The sequence below is a fragment of the Equus quagga genome, chromosome 2 (genome assembly GCF_021613505.1).
Source record: "Equus quagga isolate Etosha38 chromosome 2, UCLA_HA_Equagga_1.0, whole genome shotgun sequence".
Taxonomy (NCBI): Eukaryota; Metazoa; Chordata; class Mammalia; order Perissodactyla; family Equidae; genus Equus; species Equus quagga.
This window is the reverse complement of record NC_060268.1, coordinates 124,537,416-124,558,838: the sequence shown is the minus strand read 5'-3', so window position 1 is coordinate 124,558,838 and position 21,423 is coordinate 124,537,416. Positions and strand designations below refer to the sequence as shown.

At 35.8% G+C, this 21,423-nt stretch overlaps 1 protein-coding gene across 1 annotated transcript in view; it reads left to right on the top strand.

Moving 5' to 3' along the window:
* The window catches only part of MCU (mitochondrial calcium uniporter), a 191,252-nt gene that overhangs the window by 128,675 nt on the left and 41,154 nt on the right, over positions 1-21,423 (top strand). The window contains exon 2 of the mRNA XM_046654736.1: positions 18,446-18,515. Coding sequence (XP_046510692.1) covers positions 18,446-18,515 — 70 coding nt within the window. The remainder of the gene's footprint in view (positions 1-18,445; positions 18,516-21,423) is intronic.

Sequence of the window (21,423 nt, the reverse complement as noted above, 5' to 3'; positions counted from 1 at the left end):
CCAAGAGAAATAAAAACATATATCGACACAAAAACTTGTACACAAGTGTTCATATCAGCACTCTTCATAATAGCCGAAAAGTGGAAACAACCCAAATGCCTATCGACTGATGAATGGATAAACAAACTGTCATATGTCCATACAATGGAATGTTATTTGGCAATAAGAAGGAATGGAATACTGATATATGTTAAAACATAGATGAACCTTGAAAACATTATGCTAACTAAAAGAAGCTGGTGACAAAATTCCACATATTCATTTATATGAAAAGTCCAGAATAGGCAAATCCGTATGTTACTGGCTACAAACATGGTTTCCTTAACTGCCACACAAGAGGGGCCAAATAAAAGCTAGAATGCCAGGCTTGAGGCAAGGAAAGGTTCTTATTTTGGGTGACGTCAGCCAGGAGACCAGAGTGAACCCTCAAATTCATCTCATCTCCCTGAAAGATGGGAGGCAAGGGGTTTTAAAGGTTGCAAGGATTGTGTCTGCTTGTGGGGGGCGGGGAGGAGGAGCCTGTGGCCTTGCTGCTCAGAGCTTTCCCACCACCTCACGTTTGGCCTTGGGAGGCTGCTTGCCAGGAGGAGGAGATAATGGAATCCAGGTGGTTATCCTTGGTTGTCTGCCTCCATGGTGAATGGTGGATTCTCGTGCTGGGAAGCCAAGGGGTAAGCTTTTGATTTTAACCCCATATATGCTGGGATTTAATGTAGGCGAACTGATAATCAGGGCTGCTATCACATAGAGATGGAAAGTAGATTAGTGATTATCAGGGGTTGGAGGTATGGAGGAACAGGAAATGACTGCTAATGGGTACAAGGTTTTTGGGGTGACGAAAGTGTTCTGAAACTGATTGTGGCGATGGTTTCACACAACTCTGTGTGTATACTAAATATCATTGAATTGTATACTTCAAATAGGTGAATTGTATGTCATGTGAATTATATCTCAATAATGTGTTATTTAAAATAAAAGAGCCCCCCAAAAAGACCCCCACAAGAATCCATACTAGAAGAAATGCAAAATCTGATTAGTCTTATATCTATAAAAATAAATTTAATTTATAATTAAAGCCTTCCCACATAGAAGACTCCTGGCCCAGATGTGGCTTCACTGATGAATTCTTTAACATTTAAGAAAGAAATAATAGCTATCTTAAAGAAACTCTTCCAAACACTGTAAAAAGTAGGAATGCATTATAACTTGTTTTGTGGCCAGCAAGGACATTATAAGAAAGGAAAATTATAGGTCATCTTCTTTGATGTACAAACCTTCTTGGAGGTACAAACATCCTCCAAAAAACAAACAAATAAGTAGCAACAACCAAAAACAACCCTCTCAACAAACTAGGAATAGACAGGAACTCCCTTAATCTGATAAAGGGTTATCTACTAAAAATTTACAATAAATGTCATACTTAGTGGTAAAATATTGAAAGACTTTTCTCTTGAGATCATGCTTGAGTTAAGGATGTGGCTGCCACCACCATTATTCACTATTGGACTTTAGGTCCTAACCAGTTCAATAAGGGAAGAAAAAGAAATAAAAGTCTTGATATCAGAAAGGAAGATATAGAACTGTTTTATTTGCAGGTGACATGATTTGCAGGTCACAATCCAAAAGAATCTACAGATAAAATATAAAATTAATATATAAATATCACAACATTCCTGGAAATGAAGTCAGTGTATAAAAATTGGTTATATGTTCGATGTGATCAGTTTGTAAAAATTCAACAAGCTGTAACACTTAGGATATTCATTTCTGATACATATACTTCACTACAAAGTCTTTAAAAAATTAGTTGTATCTCTTTATGCCAACAATTAGAAAATGAAATTTGAAAAATGATACTCTTTACAATAACATCAAAAAACATGAAAATGTCTGGTAATAAATCTACTGAAAGATTTGTCAAACCTCTACAGAGAACATCAACAAGAAGACCCAAGTAAATGGAAGAATATACTCTGTTTGTGGACTGGAAAACTCAACATTGTTTAGTTGTCAGTTCTCCCCAAATTGATTCAATATAATCCTAGTCAAAATCCCAGGAAAATTTTTTTATGAGAATTAACAAACTGATTCTAAAATATATATGGAAATGCAGAGGGCTGAGAATAGTAAAGACAATCTTGAAGAAAACAAAATTGAAGGATTTACACTACCGCATATTAAGACTTAATAAAGCTATAGTAATTAAGAATAGTGTAGAACTGATGCAATGGTGGGTGAATGGACAAATGCAACAAAGTAGAAAGTACAGAAACAGACCCACACATCTGATATACAACAAATGCTCCACCTCAATTCAGTGGAGAAAGGATAGTCTTTTCAATACGTGGTTCTGGGTCAATTTGATACCATATGGAAAAAATAAACTTAATCTTGGCCTCACCTCACATGAGACAAAAAAAAGTCTAGGTAAAATATAAATGTGAAAGATAAAACACTAAAACATGTTAAAGAAAACATAGGAGAATATCTTCATGACCTTGGATTAGGAAAAGATTTCTTAAACAAGATACAAAAAGTACTAACCATAAAGGAAAAGATTGCTAATAGGATTCCATTAAAATTTTTGTTCATCAAGATGCCATTAAGAGAGAAGGGCAGCAAGCTACAGAGTGAGAAAAGACATTGGCAGTACACATCTGACAAAGACTCATATCCCAGCTATGTTTAAAAATGTAATAATTGATAAGAAAAAAACAAAGAAGTGAGCAAAAGACTTGAATTGCTGCTCACAAGAGGATATCCAAATGGCCAATGAAAATATGAATAGGATCTCATACTTATTAATCATCAAGGAATAAAACAACTAAGAGATGACATACGCATCTACCAGAATGGTCAAAATTTAACAAAACTGACAATACCAGGTATTCACAAGAATCTGGAGCATCTGCAACTCTTAAACACTAGTAGATGTGTAAGTTGGTACCTTCCTCTTTGAAAAACTGGCAGTATCTGTTAAAGCTGACTATTTGTGTATCCTCTGACCCAGCAGTTCTAACTCCCAGCTATATACCGAAACAATATGCATACAAAAGACATATAAAGACTGGTCATGCAGCATTAGTAGCCAAATTGGGAAATAGCTCAAACGTCCATTTTGGAATACTCCTACAATGGATTTATATAATGGATACAAGGATATGCAGCAATGAAAAGAACTAACTACTGCTGTACTCAACAACATGGATGAATCTAATAGATATAATGTTAAGCAACAAAAGCCAAACTCAAATTAATAAATGCTGTTTGGTTTCGTTAATATAAAGTCCAAGCCTTTATGAGAAAATAAAATCTTCAGCTTTCTTCTTTTCAGCTCCCATGAAAAGCCTGACTGGAGAAATGGTGTTTGTTGAAGACTGTTCAAAGGATAAACAGTCCTTTTCTTCCTTCCTTTTTAATAATTTGGAAATTTTTGTAAAACAAATTACAGAGAATTATACAACAAATACCACCCTTAATTGAAATATTACATTTTGATATATTTGTTTCAAATCTTTTTTACTAAGAAAATAAACAATAAATATACAATACAATACAACAAAGTTAAAGCTACCCTTGTTCCCATCTCCAATCCCAAAACTCTATTTCCCCAGAGATAATTACCATAAAATTATATCCTTCCCATATATCTTAATATTTAAATATATTAAACACATTATTGTATATATGTATGTGTAAGTGTGAAAAGTAAAGTAACATCTATGTATTTCTTTTAAATTTATGTATAAAGTACTGTAATTTGCATATACTGCAATTTACTTTTTTAAATCTTGAGATTTATCCGTATATAGATCTGTTAATGGTTTTTAATTCTAAATGAACTTTATAAATTATTGCACTTAATTGTGCATAATATTATGCTGTTCTAAGTTATAATCTTTTGAAATTAAGCTGTCTCTGCAAAAAAAAAATTTGGTTTGTATTATTTTACTCCCTCAAAGATTGACCTTACTCAGTTGTATTTTAAGATGATAAAGATATTCTCGTCTTTTATCAAAGAATGATCTAAGAGGCAATCCTGTGAAATTTCTTATTTATCTAATACCCAGAATGTTATTGAGAACCCTGTATCCGATATTACTCAGAGCCTCCTATATAAAGCACCACAACAGAAATTTCTTTTAGAACTTCCTGCTGGAAAATGTTTTGCCTTTCCTGACAAATTGTTTGCTTCCTCCCTTCTGTTAATGAGAATTATCACTGATTGTGTTGTCTTTTTGTCTTGAGGGCTAGGAGGCTTTAATAGTTTTCTATTGTTGCTCTAACAAATTACCACAAACTTTGTGACTTAAAACAACACACATTTATTGTCTTACTGTTCAGTAGGTTGCAAGTCCAGTACAGGTCTCACTGGGCTGAAACCAAGGTGTCAGCAAGGCTGACTTCCTTTCTGGAGGCTCCAAGGGAGAATCTGTTTTCTTGCCTTTATTAGCTTCCAGAGGCTACCCACTTGCCTTGGCCCCCTTCCAAGACTCACCTTCCGGGTGAGTCTTTCTCACTGCCATCTCTCTGATTCTCCAAAGCCACATCTTCCTCTAACTGTTGGAAGGCCCCTGTGATAACCTTGGTCCTATCCAGATAATCCAGGATAATCTCTCTATTTTAAATTTAGTTTCTTAGCAACCTTAATTCCATCTGCAACCTTAATGTCCCTTCACCATGTAACATGCCCACAAATTCCAGAGATTAGGACATGGACATCTTTGGGGGACCATTATTCTGGCTACCACAGAGGCTTAGAGCCAAATATGGAACTTAATCTAGTAGTTGTGAAAGTTTGGATGGCCCATATACTCTTTTTCTCCAGTCTTTGTTTTTATTTTTATTTTTCTTGGTCCTGGTGTTTTTATTTTCATTTTGGAATTCTAAAAAATTTGCCACCATTTTATGGTTTGTGTTTGTGTTGTAGTTGCCTCAAATTCTTTGTGGAACAGACCAAGGATAAATAAAATAATTTGAAAAATTGTGACCTGTGCATACTTAGGAAATGAAGAGGATGGTAGTGATAGTGGTAACAAGAATCTCTATATGTAGATAAGGATCTGCCAGTCTCTCAAACGAAAGTTGTTTGCTAAGCGATTGGTCTCCATGTGATCCCTAAACAGACAGAGGGATCAGCTAGAGTCAGGCAGAGTGGACTGAGGACTATTCTGGGTTAAGAGTTTTCAGTTTTGAGTTATATATGAAAATTATTTTGACTATCTTATTTGATCTTACCCTTTGTACTGCACTAAGACCTTTAATGACTTTTATTCTTTTGTATTAATTTTGAGTAATGTGTCCATTGTCTGAAGTTACACCCTGGAACGGCTTTGTTAAGGATATTTTTTAAAATCAAGCAAATTTGGCGTTGGCCCCATAGCCAAATGGTTAAGTTCACGTACTCTGCTCCAGTGTCCTAGGGTTTTGCCAGTTCGGATCCTGGGCACAGACATGGCACCGCTCAACAAGCCGTGCTGAGGAGGTGTCCCACATAGCACAGCCAGAGGGACCTACAACTAGAATGTGCAGCTGTCTGCTGGATGGCTTTGGGGAGAGGAAGGGAAGAAAAAAGAAAGAAAAAGAAAAAAGGGAGGATTAGCAACAGATGTTAGCTCAGGTGCCAATCTTTAAAAAGAAAAATCAAGCAAATTAAAATAAATCCCCTTTGCTAACGGTAGACAAAAGGAGGAAAGGTTATCAAAATCTGTATATTTGTATGAGGCCAGAGTGTTAAAGACAAGTAAAACTTATAAATGTCTTTAAATCTCCAATTAATTGAAGGTGGATTTTTTTTCTCATGGTTTTCCTGTTGGATAAAGTCTGGAAGGACGGAAGGAACATTGTCAGCCAGCTAATACACGCTTCTGTTACTCGTATTCCAGACTGAGGCTTACAGTTAACCAGGACAGTTACATTAGACATGCAGGCAGCATATTTATTTTGTTTTAAACTAGGTAAAATAACTTACAATAAATGAAAAAGGAATTCTGAAACAAAGCCAACTACTTTGCTGTTACTTTCTCTTTTTATATTTTGGTCTTGTGGTATAAGTCTATTACACAACAGATGGGAGGGTGGAAAGTGATTTTTATAGCAGCTGTTGTGTCCCTCTCGTTTCAGGAGAATAAAAAAGGCCTGTAGTTATTTATATTTGTGAGTGGTAACTACATTCCTTTTCATTATTAGCTGAAGCTAGAGCAAAAATGAAAATCACACAAGGTCTAATTTTGGTTTGAAATTGTTTATTTCATTAATATAAGGAACATGTGAGACGACTTCTCACCACCACTTCTTTCCCTCCTTTTATTTTATCCTTAGTTAAGAAAAAAAAAATTAAGCAAGTGTGTAACTAAAGGACAGAATAAAGAAGCAACATGGGAGTGTTACTGACATCTTCTATATAATGATTTTTAAAATCTTTCTACCCTAGCTTTTCTGGTGCATTTTAAAGCTTACAGAAAACTAAACCTACTATATTTTACTTTAAAGAAAGAGAGAAGAATACAATAGGGCATTTTGGGGTCAGTAGATATTATATTTATGTTAAATATTTTTCTTTCTCAACTTTTATTTGGAAAAAATTTCAAACCTACAGAAAAAAATTGCAGAAAGAGTACAATGTACAGTCTTATACCCTTCACCTAGATTCATCAGCTATTTTTTTTTAATTGGCACCTGAGCTAACATCTGTTGCCAATCTCCTTTTTATTTTTCTTTCTCCCCAAAGCCCCCCAGTATGTAGTTATATATTTTAGTTGCAGGTGCTTCTAGTTGTGCTATGTGGGATGCCACCTCAGCATGGCTTGATGAGCGGTGCCATGTCTTTGCCCAGGATCTGAACTGGTGAAACCCTGGGCCACCGAAGCAGAGTGTGCAAACTTAACCACTCAGCCACCAGGCCAGCCCCTTATCAGCTATTAATATTTTGCCGTATTTGGTTTATTTCTTTCTCTGCACATACACATGTATATATATGCACACATACATATTATTATTCTTTATTATTTCCTGATCTTTTTGACAGTGTCAAACATCATAATCCTTCACCTCTAAATGCTTCAGCTATGTTTTTCCTAAGAACAATAACATTCTCCTGCTCTTGTACAAAATAGAGAATCTGATTTTACTTTTTCCAGAATCCTGTCTGTTACCTGTGTTTTCTCAGCATTCAAGAACAAAGGAAGCAGTGAGGGGAATTATTAATAGCAGCCTCCCACTTCCTAAGTTATTCACCATTGTGCATCTTCCAGAAACCAAGTGTGAAAATGAAAGATAGAGGTCGATTTTCAAACCTAAGTAAATAAAAAGTAATTGATGGACAGGCTCCTATAGCATTAAAAGTAGGCCTGGTGTCTTGAGATATCACACATAGTTGAACCATTTCCCTAAATACCTATTTATTTTCATAAACTTATAGAATTTCAGAGTTAGAAGGGCCTTACAATGTGTGTTGTATAACCCATTCATTTTACAAATAAGAACTACGGTTCAAGGTCACACAAGTAGAGATGAGACTAGAATCTAGGTTTTCAAACTCTTAATGCGATATTTTTTTTGTTATGTCGTGTTGCTTCTCTGTGAGCCCTCGTTGCTTATGCTGAGGTCTCAATAAACGAGAAAGGTGAAATGTCTGAGACTACTACACCTAACTAATGTACCCCCTTGAATCTCATCTGGGTGCACTATGGCAGTGCTTCTCAAACTGTAATGTCCATGTGAGTTTCCTAGTAATCTTATTAAAAGGCAAATTATGATTCGATAAGTCTGAGGTGGGGCCTGAGCATCTGAATTTATAGCACGTTCATCTGCTGCTGATGCTGCAGATCCTTGGACTGCATTTTGAGTAGCAGTTATCCAGAACAAGCACAGAAATCTCATAGCCCCCAGACACCAGCAACATAGAAGAAAATACAAAATATTTCGTTATGTACAGAGAATAATATAACTAACACCTATCTACTCGTGATTAAGCCAAAATAGGAAAAATAAGAACTTTTAGAAATCTTTTAACTTTTATGCCACTTCAGATAAAGGAGTTTTATCCCAATACATTAATTTATAGATGCAACTACCTATTTTCCCAATATTGTTATATCAACAAATAATGAGATTCCACAGAGTTTTTGGTACTATGGAAGGAAATATGAAATCAGGTGATGAAAAGAACCATATCCAAATTTGAACTGTCAATCAAAAAGAGCAACCAATAAAGTTCCTTTTTTTTTTTGAGGAAGATTAGCCCTGAGCTAACTACTGCCAATCCTCCTCTTTTTGCTGAGGAAGACTGGCCCTGAGCTAACATCCATGCCTATCTTCCTCTACTTTATACGTGGGACGCCTACCACAGCATGGCTTTTGCCCAGCGGTGCTGTGTGTGCACCTGGGATCCCAACCGGTGAACCCTGGGCCGCCAAGAAGCAGAACGTGTGAACTTAACTGCTGCACCACTGGGCCGGCCCTAAAGTTCCGTTTTTACTCTCAATAAAAACATCTTTTAAACCAGCTATGTTTATTCATTTAATGAATACTTATTGAGAATTCATGCTCCTGTGTAGTTTACATCCTGATCTCATTCTCTTATGTCTGAATCTATATGCTGCTTTGAATTTTACAAATGATTGTTGAAAGGTGCAAATGCTAGGTTTATACGACAGTGAGTCCTTTAAAATAAGTATTTTGCATTTGGGTTTTTTGTTGTTTAAAAATAAAAATTAGCAGTACAGTAGTCCTCCCTTATCTGCCGGGGATACTTTCTAAGATCCCCAGTGGATGCCTGAAATCATGGGTAATACCCAACCCTATGCAGTTGGTCCTCCACATCTGCAGGTTCCACATCAGCAGGTTCAGCTAACTGCGAAGCCTTTACTATGTTTGCAATCCGCAGTTGGTTGAACCTGCATTTGTAGAACTTGCGGATATGGAGGGCTTACTGAAGGAATTGAGCATCCATGGATTTGAGTGTCTGCAGAGATCCTGAAACCAGTCCCCTACGGCTATCAGGGGACAGCTGTATAGAGGTACTACATTTTTTCCCAACTAAGGGACTGATGGACTGGTAGCGTATACAGCATGGGTACACTGGACAAAGAATGATTCACAGATGGGCAGGATGGAGTTGGATGGGGTGAGATTTCCTCAGGCTATTCAGAATGGCCTGCAATTTAAAACTTATGAATTGCTTATTTCTGGAATTTTCCATTTAATGTTTTCAGACCATGATAGTAACTGAAACCACAGAAAGGAAAACTGCGGGTAAGAGGGGGACTACTGTATATTTTATGACCATCTTGATATAATATAGAATACATTTACACCTACAGCAGCTAAGTACACTTAATACATATATGAAAAAATTGGTACTCTGAATTTCTCCCAAAATGCTTATAGAAATCATAATTACTTCTATATTTCTCAGAGTAGTTTAGCAGTAAAATAACAAGTCAGTAGTAGTTCCCTGGGGAGGGAAACTGGAACACAAAACAAAGTTACAAAATTTGTCAAAGACATTGAAGTACAAGGAAGAAAACAACTCAATTAAATAAATATTTACTAAGCTTTTACTTTCTCCTAGGCTATACCTGTGTAGTAGGCTATACCATCTAGGTTTGTGTAAGTACACTCTGTGATGTTCACACAATGATGAAATCACCCAACAGTGTGTTTCTCAGAAGGTATCCCCATCATTTAGCAAAGCGTGACTGTAATTAGAATACAGTATAAAATGAAAACAGATACAGACAAAATCTAGGAGCAGTGCAGGAGAGTTGTAAAGGAAATGGAGTTGGAGAATGTAATACATTTAAAAGTGATAAAAGAAACTATGAGAATTAAGACTTTCTGTAAAATAAAGGGATGGATAGATAGCATGGTAATGTAGGATCTAGGTGAAGGATATAAAAGAGTATTCACTGTAAAATTCTTTCAACTTTGCTGTATGTTTGAAAAGTTTCATAATAAAATGTTGGATAAAGTAATAGTTGTAAAAAAACAGGGTGATATAAAGGGGCCACAATTTCCACTTTTCTTGTGAATAGTAGGTTCTTAATAAATAGAAGGAAAGGAACAAAATGGAAAGAACTTTCTAATTCACTATGGGGAAGGCAGGTTGTCACTTAAGAAAAGCAGAAATTCCTTGCTCTGGTGTCATTAACGTATCTGTCATTAGACCCCAGAGAGTAGAAGTGCCCTCATTAAGGACAATGTAGCAACCAACAGGGTATAAACACATTCCACATTTAGGTGTAGAATTGCCTCAGATACTAAGATTCTAAACTACACAATGAAATTTTAGTAGATATTGCACTCTGGTTCTTGTACAATATAAACTATAGGTTATAATTTGGGAGTAATACCAAAATCTAAAATAGAAACACTGTTTATCAATAAAGTTGATTTATACCAAATTTATGCCAATTGTTTTAACTTCATAAGTAGCGATCAACTAGAAATATCACTGATCTTTTCAATCTTAGATCCTTGTTGATTTCAAAACCTAAGGTAAGAGAATTTGCTATAATGAGCATAGCCTAATACTGTTAAATGGGTAAATATTTGTATTTCGATAAAAAGTGACGTTTCATCAATTCATATTATGTTGAATGATATGGTACACAACTAGTTATAGTTAAGGTTTGAGTGCTTTGATTATTTTAGTCTATTGCTAGATCAGCAGTGAAGAATTTTATGGCTAAGGTCTTGCCTTGTATGCTTTTATATATATTATCTTAATCCTCAAAGCATTGTGAGTTTGGTGGACAACTGCTAACTTTTAAATAACCTTATTGATAATTTTGGATGCAGATTTGATTTCCCAATTAGAAAACTGAAGTTGAAAGATGTAACAAAAAGTCTTTCATATTGCCTTGTTTTATAAATGTGAAATTCTCTTGGAAATCAAAAGTATATAAATTGAATCATGACTTCTATTATGAAGTAATAATATATTCTAGTGGGGGAAGTATTGCCCATGTTATAATAAAATGTAGCAACCATTTTTAATAATACATTCAAGGAGAAAATAATTTTCTAATACTAAGCTGTAATATATAATTGAACTCACAAAGTATAAATCCCACTTTCACTTAAACTGTATCAGAAACTTTGTTGCCTTGGTGAGTTATTGAAAGAAGAATGAAATATGCCCTGTATTTAGTATAACCCTTTAAATGTTTCTTATGGTGCTGTCTGAAGAGATTCTCTTTTAAAACCTCAGGTTTCTACTTTTAATATCATGAGGTGTTTATATTGTATAATATCTCTTTGTTTAGAGATAATTGTGGCTTTTGAAGTACATTACACTTATTAAATTCTTTACAATAAAAGTCAGTCCCTTAAGGAGATTGAAGTTTTGTTTTGAGTTTATATTTCTGAATATCTTACATTTAGGTAGAACATTAGTCGAATTTCAAATGTCACATTTATATTATCACTTATCCTTAAATGAAATCCACCTTGTGAAATAGTCGATTTTATTGTCATTGCTATTGTTTTTAATTTGACAAATGTGGAAACTGAGACTTAGGGGTTGAAATTCAAGATAGTAGGTTGGAACTGGGCCCAAGTCTTCTGACTACAGTGTTTTCCGCCTATATCACATCTTTTTTTTTTGTGAGGAAGATTGGCCCTGAGCTAACGTCTGTTGCCAGTCTTCCTCCTTTTGCTTGAGGAAGATTGTCCCCAAGCAAACATCCATGCCAGTCTTCCTTTATTTTGTATATGGGACGCCACCACAGCATGGCTTGATGAGCCACGCGTAGGTCTGCACCCAGGATTGAACCTGCAAACCCTGGGCTGCCAAAGCAAAGTGCGTGAATCCAACCACTACACCACAGGTCCAGCCCCTCTTTCTTTCTTTTCTTCTGTTTTTTTCCCCTTCTGGTCTAATGTCTGACTGACTATGAACATTCTGGAGATATTAACAGGTTATTTAGACTTGAGAGTCTTCCCAAGTTGCTGGCAGGAATATATTGCTGAGTTTGCTCTTCTGTATGATGAAAGGTTGAGTGTAGGGGAAGTTGCATAATTTATGATAGTAGTAAAGAATTTTAAGGTAAGTTTTGGCTTGAATTTAATAAAATGCCTTTTTATATTAAAGTTTGATTTTTCACTAGCTTGAATCTTATGACTTGGGGAAATAAAGTTAGAGTGTTTTTTAGCCTGACTCTAACTTGATAACTCTGTCTAGCATTTTTCTTCTCCTGGGGTTAAGATTTAAGGGAAATGATTGTAATACCAGGGCAGATGTTATACTTTCCTTCCCTTTAGCCACAAGCCCCTGTTTTTCCTGTAAGTTCTCAAGTTAGTTATCAAAGATATGGACTGTCTCATACCAAAAGTTTAAACCTGTGTTTTCTGTTTGAGGGACTCTGTTGGCACCAAGTCACGTTGTTCATTTGGCATTGACATTGCCTAGAGATTTACTCTTTCTCTGGTGATTTCTGCACATTCTGAATATTTATTTTCTTAAGCTTAATCTTGGTCTCTGCCTATGAAATTTAAATATGTGAATAATACATGCCATTTGCCTGAATGTTTTTCATTTTTTAACTTCGTGACGTATTTTTACAACTTTCAACATCAGTCAAATATCTATTAAAAGCTTTCCATTTTCTTGTGATTTATTAAGAATACACAATTTAAACAACGAAATATATTCAGACGAGGGGAGTCATGGAGTATAGTTTAGAATAGCAATGCCTGTTTGGTCTTGAGCATTTATATTCTCCTTGTTTTTTTGTCTTTGTTTTGCTTTGTTTGTTTGTTGTTGTTGCCATATTTCGAAGAAAAAAGGCAAGAGCAAATTCATTTTTGTTTCTATTGACTTTATTAGACTATAGGCTATTAGGTTTAGAGAAAGCAAAGTACCTATATGTGTGTTTATGAACATTAATAAGTAATATTTTGTAATTGCCAGTGTCATTATAGAAGTGACTAAGAAGGACTTTGGGAAAGTGAGTTATCTCAAAACTACAGAGGCAAGGTTCTACAGCAAGGGTCAGCACACATGTTCTTAAAGGGTTAGATGGTAAATATTTTAGGCTTTGTGGGCTATATAGTCTCTGTTACTCAACTCACCTGCAACTACACAACTACTCAATTCTGTCATTGTAGTGTGAAAGTATATGAGTGAGCTATAGATAGTAATTGAATGGGCTTGATTGTATTCCAGTAAAACTTTATTTACAAAAGCAGGTGACTAGGGGGCCAGCCCTGTGGCATAGTGGTTAAGTTTGGCATGCTCCAATTCAGCAGCCTTGGTTGACAGGTTCAGATCCTGGGTGCAGACCTATACCACTCGTCACCCATGCCGTGGCAGCGACTCACATATAAAGTCGAGGAAGATTGGCAACAGATGTTAGCTGATAGCTCATCTTCCTCAGCAAAAAAACCCAAAAAACCAAAACAGGTGACTGGTCTGCCAACCCATGTTCTAGAGCATCCTAACCAATAATATTCATAAGCAACCATGTATTTATGCAATCATCTGCGCCACAAAAATATCTTTTATTATTGTTGAGGATAATTTGTAAAATCATAGAGGAGAGAGGACTTCTTGTTTTAAAATGGCCTGGGTAGACATATACTGAAATATTTTCAGGAAAAGCGATATGATGTGGGATACTTTAAGATACTCTGTGGGAAAAAATGGTAAATCTAGAAGCAGGTGATGGATACATGGAAAAAGTTCAGCACACTGTACTCTCTATTTCTGTGTATGTTTGAAAATGTCCATATTAAAAAGTTACTACTTAAATAAATAATGGCCCAGTAAAGGCAGCAGGTTTTCCCTTCTCTTGAATCACCTTAAAATAGGAAGGAGAATAAGAAACAAAAATACAAGCTCCATCTTCAGCACAAACCAGAGAGATCTCTGCAATCCCAAAGCATAATGTATGAAGAAAGGCTGACAGATCCAGTGAAGGCTAGATAGGTGTGTGAGAAGACCCTGAGAAATGACGCCTATGGTTGCAGATCCCCACCTAAGCCAGGAGAGCTCAGTTCTCCAAAAGCAGTGACTGGCCTCAGACTTCTCCAGAGCAGCATTCAGCACTAACACTTTACCTATGAAGTCCTCAAGGAAAGATTAATTCAGAAGTTTTGTACCAATCCAAATAATCATTCAATATGAAGGCAAAGACAAATACTTTTTAACATGCCAAGGTTCAGGGATTTTAACTCTCATGAGCCCTACTTCTAGATGATGGAGTTCAGCCAACCAAGAAATGAAAGGAGAAACTACAGTTAAAGTATTGGTACTGAACACAGAGTCCACTGACCTATAAAATTAAGACTAAAGCAAATGTGAAGATTAGGTTTTCCAGAGCAGAATATGAATGTTTAAAACCTTGACAATGTAGTAATGATATAACTAACAGAAGCTGAAAGAGTGAGGGACAGAAATGATGTAAAGTAGTATAAACCTCATGTCTTATGACAAACTTCAAAAGATGTCATTTAAAACCAATAAATCCAGTAAAAGAAGTATGTGGGTGGGGGAGGTATGTAGGTAGATCGGTGATAGATAGATAAACACTAAGAGAAATAATAAGCTAAACTGGATGGTAGAAGGTAAGAAAAAAGCATAACTATATTAAGTTCATCATTGCTCATAAGAGAGATAGGAAAAATATATAAATATCAGAGTACCAATTGATGGGATTGCCGCTTTAAATTGGGCGGCCAGAGTAGGCCTCACTCAGAAAGTGAAATTTGAGCAAAAATTTGAAAGAAGTGAGGGATCCTGATTGTTATCTGAGGCACAAAGAGGCTAATGAACTTGCCCAAGATTGCAGTTACTGAATCAGAATCCAAACTCAGGCAGACTGATTATAGATTCTGTGCTTTTAATCACTGTGCTGTATTGCTTTTGAAACTAATAGGAGTGTGTGTGTATGTGTAACTAGATAAACCAACTCTAAAGTTCATATGTAGAAACAAGTAAGCAAGAATAGCCAGGAAAATTATTAAAGTATTGAAAGGAAACTAGCCCGTGCTACCACATATTAAAATATATTATAAAGTTAGAATGTTAAAACAGTCTGGTTAATAGGGCATGAGCAGACAGATCGTTGGACAGAATAGAAGTTAAGAAAAAGATCCAAATTCATATAAGTATTTGGAACATTAGAAAAAATAGCTTCTTAGATAAGAGGTAAAAATGAATTCAATATGTGGGACAGCTATGTTATCATTAGAGGGAAATTAGTTGGATTTCTACTTCTTAAATTTGACTAAAATTAATTCCTAATAAATCAAAGAATTAAACCTGAAAAGCTAAACTAGAAGTGATGCGGGGTCGGTGAGCCGAGGAGTCGAAAGAAAGATTTCTTAGACTCTCAAGATCTGGCAGTAGTGCTCTTTTATTTAGAGAGTAGAATAGCATGGGGACAGGACCCATGGGCAGTCAGAGCTTCTGCTGCCGCCGCTTCTGCTGCCCCCGCTGGCATGGGGACAGAGCCCATGGGCAGGCAGAGCAGCTGCTGCTGCCCCCGCTGGCATGGGGACAGGACCCATGGGCAGGCAGAGCTGGTGCGTGGGGACAGGACCCACGGGCAGTCAGAGCTCCTGCTGCTGCCCTGAGTTGAGGGTTAGGGCTAATTTTATAAGGCATGGGTACGTGACTTATTTTTATTTTTACTGGAGAAAAGAAAAGATGATGTAAAAAGTCATTAAATGATTTCAGTGCAGATGGGGTCTGGTTATTGTGCGGTCATATAACTTTAGATACGAATCTGGCCATATAGATCGGCATGTAGGTGAGGATGCCCTGGGCTTCTCTCCCTGGGGCAGTCCTAATTCATACCATAAAAAAAGTCCACTGGGTCGTATAGTTTGGCATGTAGGCCAGGTCACCTTGGGCTTCTCTAGCTGGGGCAGCCTTAATCCACATCAGAAGCAGCCATGGGAGAATTTTATAATATTCTCAAAGTAGTGAAGGCCTCTAAGAAATATGACACAGGCCCCTTAAACCAAGAGAAAAGATTGATAAATTTGACTCTCAAACAAATGACTGTAAAACGTGAAAATTGTATACATACAAAAATACCATCAACAAAGTAAAAAGAAAAAAACTAGAAAAGTTTGCAACAAATTTTGTTAACAAAGGGCTAATTTTCTTAATATTTAGAGAAGTTCTACAAAATAATATTCAAAGACCAAGAACCAAATTGAAAAAAATGGCCAAGGATGTAAATACTCAGTTCCTAGAAAAGCAAATACAACTAACTCTTAGTTTAAGATATGCGTAAATTCTCTTAATACAAAAAGTGCAAATTACAACTATGGTGAAATACCATTCACCTGTGACACTGGCAAAATAAAAAAGTTTGAGAATACATTGTTGAAGAGAGTGTGAGGGACCAGATACTCATTTAGCCAATACGAGCGTAATTGGTGGGTATGTGAATTCACGTAACCTCCATGGAAAACAATTTGGCAATAGCTTTCAAAATTTAAAGTGCACATACCTTTAACCTGGCAGTTTCTCTTGTAGTATTATATCCTCACATATCTGTGCCCACAAGCAAGGATATTCACTCTAGTATCATGTATTGTAATAGTAAAAGATTATCTGTCAATAGGCAATTGTAAAGATGTACCATAAAATTTATTTAACCAATGTAATTCCAATCAGTCACTAAAAACGAGTTAAGTAAAAAGAAAGAAAGAAAGTCAGATGAGTAATGGGACTATAGTATGCTACCATTTGCGTTTTAAAAAATCTTCACAAATACATATATGCACAAGCTTGTATAACACTCTTTGATAGGATACCCAGTTTTAACCAGTTACCTCTGGGGAGAAGTACTGAGTAGCTGGGCCATGGGGATGGGAGGAAGATCAATATTAAGTGTAAAAGACTTAATTTTTTACTTAGTTTTTGTACTTTTGAATTTTATATCATATACTTGTTTTATCTATTCAAAAGAAGTAAAATAACTTAAACATTTTAGATAAAGTTATGTTCCTAGAAGATGCCTAAGCATCCTAGTCCCTGATGCTATCTTTGAGCCAACTGAGACCTATAGAGGGCAAGACTGACTTCCTGTGTGTTTTGTATTGAGGCCTGGATTCTAATCCTGATTCTGATGTGTAAACCTTAGTAAGTCACTTTCTCTCTCCGAGTCTCAGTTTTCTCATTTGTAGAATAAGAGTGAGACTCGTCTTCTTTTGTCTTCCAGTATTAGTTTCAAGCTACTTCACGGAGCCCAAGGATTCTTTGGATCCCCTTAGGGTGTTCAAGCAGAGGATTGAAATTGTAGAATTTCCCAACACACCCATCTTAAACCAGAGCATCCCTGGATCTCTGAGTAAGACTGAGTTTAACTAACTGTTTTGAAACTTAAAAATAAAGTCTGAAAGTCGTAGTCCACAGTAAAGTCATTGTATATATTAGCTTAAAGATTTTCAGCGACAGTGTCAAAACTTATTAGTGTATCATGATCAGCTGTGAAGTAAGCCTCAAGTAATTTTAAGTGATTATTTATATTTTTTAATTAATGTCAGTCTCACATTTCTGCATGCTTTCTTCAGTTGGAAGGAGATGGGAATTAACAATATTCACATGAATAATGTAAAGTCTGTTATACACGATAGTTGTGTTAAGGTGTGCATTGTCGTAGACTCTTAAATCATTTTTCTTTGGGCTGATGGAGTGGAATATAATATCTGCCTCTGAGGCTTATACATTAGGTGTCAGTCAGTTAATGCCTTCCTTTCTTCCTCCTTTAATAGTTCTTGGGGCTGGAAAAGTAAAAGGTACAAAGGAGTAAATTAAGCATTGGCAAGTCAGAAACATTCAATATTCTTTCTGAAACTTAGTTTAATTGCATGAATCTAAATTCCAGACCTAAATCCACAATGACACTGCTCTTTGAGGAAGTAATAAAGGCGGGTATGAGTGTGAGTGATTTCCTTCTGACATTCAGAAGATGGTAGTGATTAAGGACTGAAGGAGTGAGATTACCTGATCAAGTTAAAAAAAAAAAGGGAGAGTGAACAGCAGAAAGGCTAAATTTCTACCCAATAACAGTAAATTTGTGATACAACTACTTACTGTCTTATTCCTAGTAAAAGACCTGAAGGAAATGCAAGTCTAAAAATAGGCAAAAGAAAGAAGAATCAAAAAATTTTAGTTTAGACATGGTAACACTTAAAACTGATATTAAATGCTTAAAAAAGTAGATGAAGAAGCAATTTATGTGATGTGTGTATATGTAAATGTGTTTGTATAAAATCCTGAAAACAAAATATTCGTCACTGTTTGGATGATAAGAGTTTGAGAGACTTTTTATTTTCTTTCATCTGTATTTTTAAGCTTTTCTACAAAGAATACATGTTATTTAAGTGATCAAAAAGCTATTATTTATTATATACATACACAAATGCATGTAACATTTGTTGTTCTGTCCTGACAGTAGATGTGTCTTTTTGTATTTTCTAGGTGCACCAAAGGCTCTCTTTTTGGCAGAATTTGGGAGTTGTTTATTGCAGTACTGTTGTGCCCTCTGATGGTAAGTTTTGGCAAATCCATTTTTTATGTCTAGTTTTTTTTTTCATTAACTCAATGTTTCCTATTCTCTAGCTGACATTTAAATTTATAAACCATACTCTTTCACTTAAGATGGGCTTGGAGTTAGAGAGAGAAGGGAGGCACTAACAAATAGAAGTCAAATTTGAATGAGGATCTAATGAATTTAGAGGAGAAATCAGGAAGAAAAACTAATAGATTCATCAAATTTTCATAGATCATGGAATATTATTATGTAGTCTTTTCATTTATGTTTTAAAACTGGGGACGTAGTGTGAAGATCGCAGAAGCACCATCTTTGGTATTTCCTAACCATTGGGTCTTCCTATTCTAGATAATGATTAAGTGCTCCAGCTCCTTCGTGCATCAGAACCTAGGCAGAAGCAGTTCAAAATCAGAGACCTCCTGCTCTTGCTTGTCCTTTTCTTCCCTTAGGCTTAGGGCTGTAATACTCTTCCTTGATGTGGGAAAGAATAAACGGATGCTTGAGGACTGCACACAGACCTTTGTATATGTCCATGGTGCCACAAACAGGCAACAGGCTTTGATAGTTTTTACTATAGTGGAGGACGTATGTTTACAACTCTTGTCATTTCTCTTACCCAGTACTGCACGTTTACAATAGATTGTTTGCTTAGGCTTGACTGTTAAATATATTTCCTCTGTGTAAAATTTAGTTTAATAGAACTCTAATTTCAACCTTATAAACATTAATTTATAGGCATAGCAACCATCAAAAGAGCATCCTGCAAATATATAAGGACACCTAAAACTGGAGAAACCTCAGATGAGTCATGGAAGTCCTAGGATCTCCTGTATTTAATCAGTATAGGTACTGGCAGTATTATCAGAACTCCCTCCCCAAAGATCCTTGGTTATCTGAGTATATAGACAGTGTGCTCCTATTTGCTAAATTCTCTAAACTTGGAGGAAATATCCATTTGTGATTATTCATTTGTAGTATGGAAAGGTTGAAAGGAAAAATAGGCCAGAATCAAAATAAGGAAAATAGTAGCTGGCTTTCTTTTTCTTATCTCTTAGAGACATAAAGAATTAATAAAGTAATATCAATATATAAATTAAAAAGCAGCACTCAGCACTTTGTTACAGCTGAGGACAGGTAGCTGTGTTGCCCCCAGTCAAAAGTGAGTAGGTACACAGGTGCCAGTACTTCCCACATGACTGAGAGCCAGAGGACCATAATGCCACCGACTGCATTCCCTCCTTACACCCCTCCAAAACAGTGGGTAGGTATCCCTCTAACCCTTAACACTCACTGTTGTGGCCCATTAAACAACCAAATGGGAGCTGTTCACATCCATGCCAGCACCACTCTCAGGTTCATTACCTTCCTCCATGGTTCACTGCAGGTTAACATCATTAGATAGTTTCAAGAAAGGATTTCTCTCAATGTAAAAAATATTGTTTATAGTGCTGAATCCTCTCAGCTTTTGCTGAACTAACAGCATTTTAGTCAAAAAAGCTTTTATAGTATTGTCTGAAATTGTTATATATTCACTGTCAGTATATATCAATATATATTCAGTAAGTTAAATATATTCAATATCAACTAAGTCACACTACAAGACACTCATGTGCCAGTGGTTGTTATGATATTCAGTGACAATTAATTTGAACTAATGAATTCATATTGAAATTTGTATTATTAATTTTACCACTTAATGCAGTTACTATTATCCTGTATACCAGTCTGTATGGAAGTATTTCAGTAATGTAACAATAGTATAGTTGTATTCAGGTATCTGGCTGAATGTTATCCCAGGACATAAATGCTAGTAGGTTGTCCCTATGTTTCATGAGAGTTTGAAGGCAATACTTTTACAAAAGCTAAAAGGATACATACTTAAAAAAAATAAAATAAAATGGCTCCCAAAATTTCTGCCAATACTATTGCCCTTCTTAAGAAAACCAATTTATACTAGTTATCAAAAAATAGAAGCACAAAATTATTTGATTTAATGCAACTTAGTATCCTTACTGCCCTCATATTGTACATCTCTCTTATTTTGTGCTTCTAAATTAATTTTACCTTAGGTCAGTATAGCATATGAGAGAACTCTGCTTAATGCACAGCTACTTCAATAGAGTTTAGCCACCAGGAATAAACATCTCTGCCATCATTCATTGCTCTTTGTCTTGACGGCTGGGTCATATTCTATAGCAAAAGAGGACTTGACCCTCTTTTTTTGTTGTTGTTGTTTTTTATTGTGAGGAAGATTCACCCTGAGCTACCATCTCTTGCTAATCCTCCTCTTTTTTTGCTTGAGGAAGATTAGCCCTGAGCTAACATCTGTGCCAATATTCCTCTATTTTTTGTATGTGGGCTGCCTCCACAGCATGGATGATGAAAGGAGTAGGTCCACACCTGGAATCGGAACCTGTGAACCTGGGCCACCAAAGCTGAATGTGTGGAACGTTAACCACTCGGCCACGTGGCCAGCCCCTTGACCCTCATTTTTTAAAAGTGCAAAATCTAAAATACCGTATTATATAATCATGTATTTATATACCTAGTATATATACCTAATATAACTGCTTCTCAATAATTGCTTGTTAGTTATGTTGACAAATCTTCTGGTTATGACTATGACAGTTGATATAAAACATATAGATTATCTTAAATGTTTAACCTCCCTACAAAAGCAATCTAAAAGAGTCTTAATTTTTATTGTGTCATAAATACTTCTGCGGGTCCTGGTGAAAGCTCTAGATTCTTTCTCTAGAAAAAAAACCTTATATATACACATAGCAAATTTTACATGTAATTTCTTAGTGATACAGACTCCCTCAAACCAATTTGTGGAATCCCTAGTCTCATGGACCTCAACTCAAGACCTGCTTTGGATACGTTGCACACAGGTACACATGCA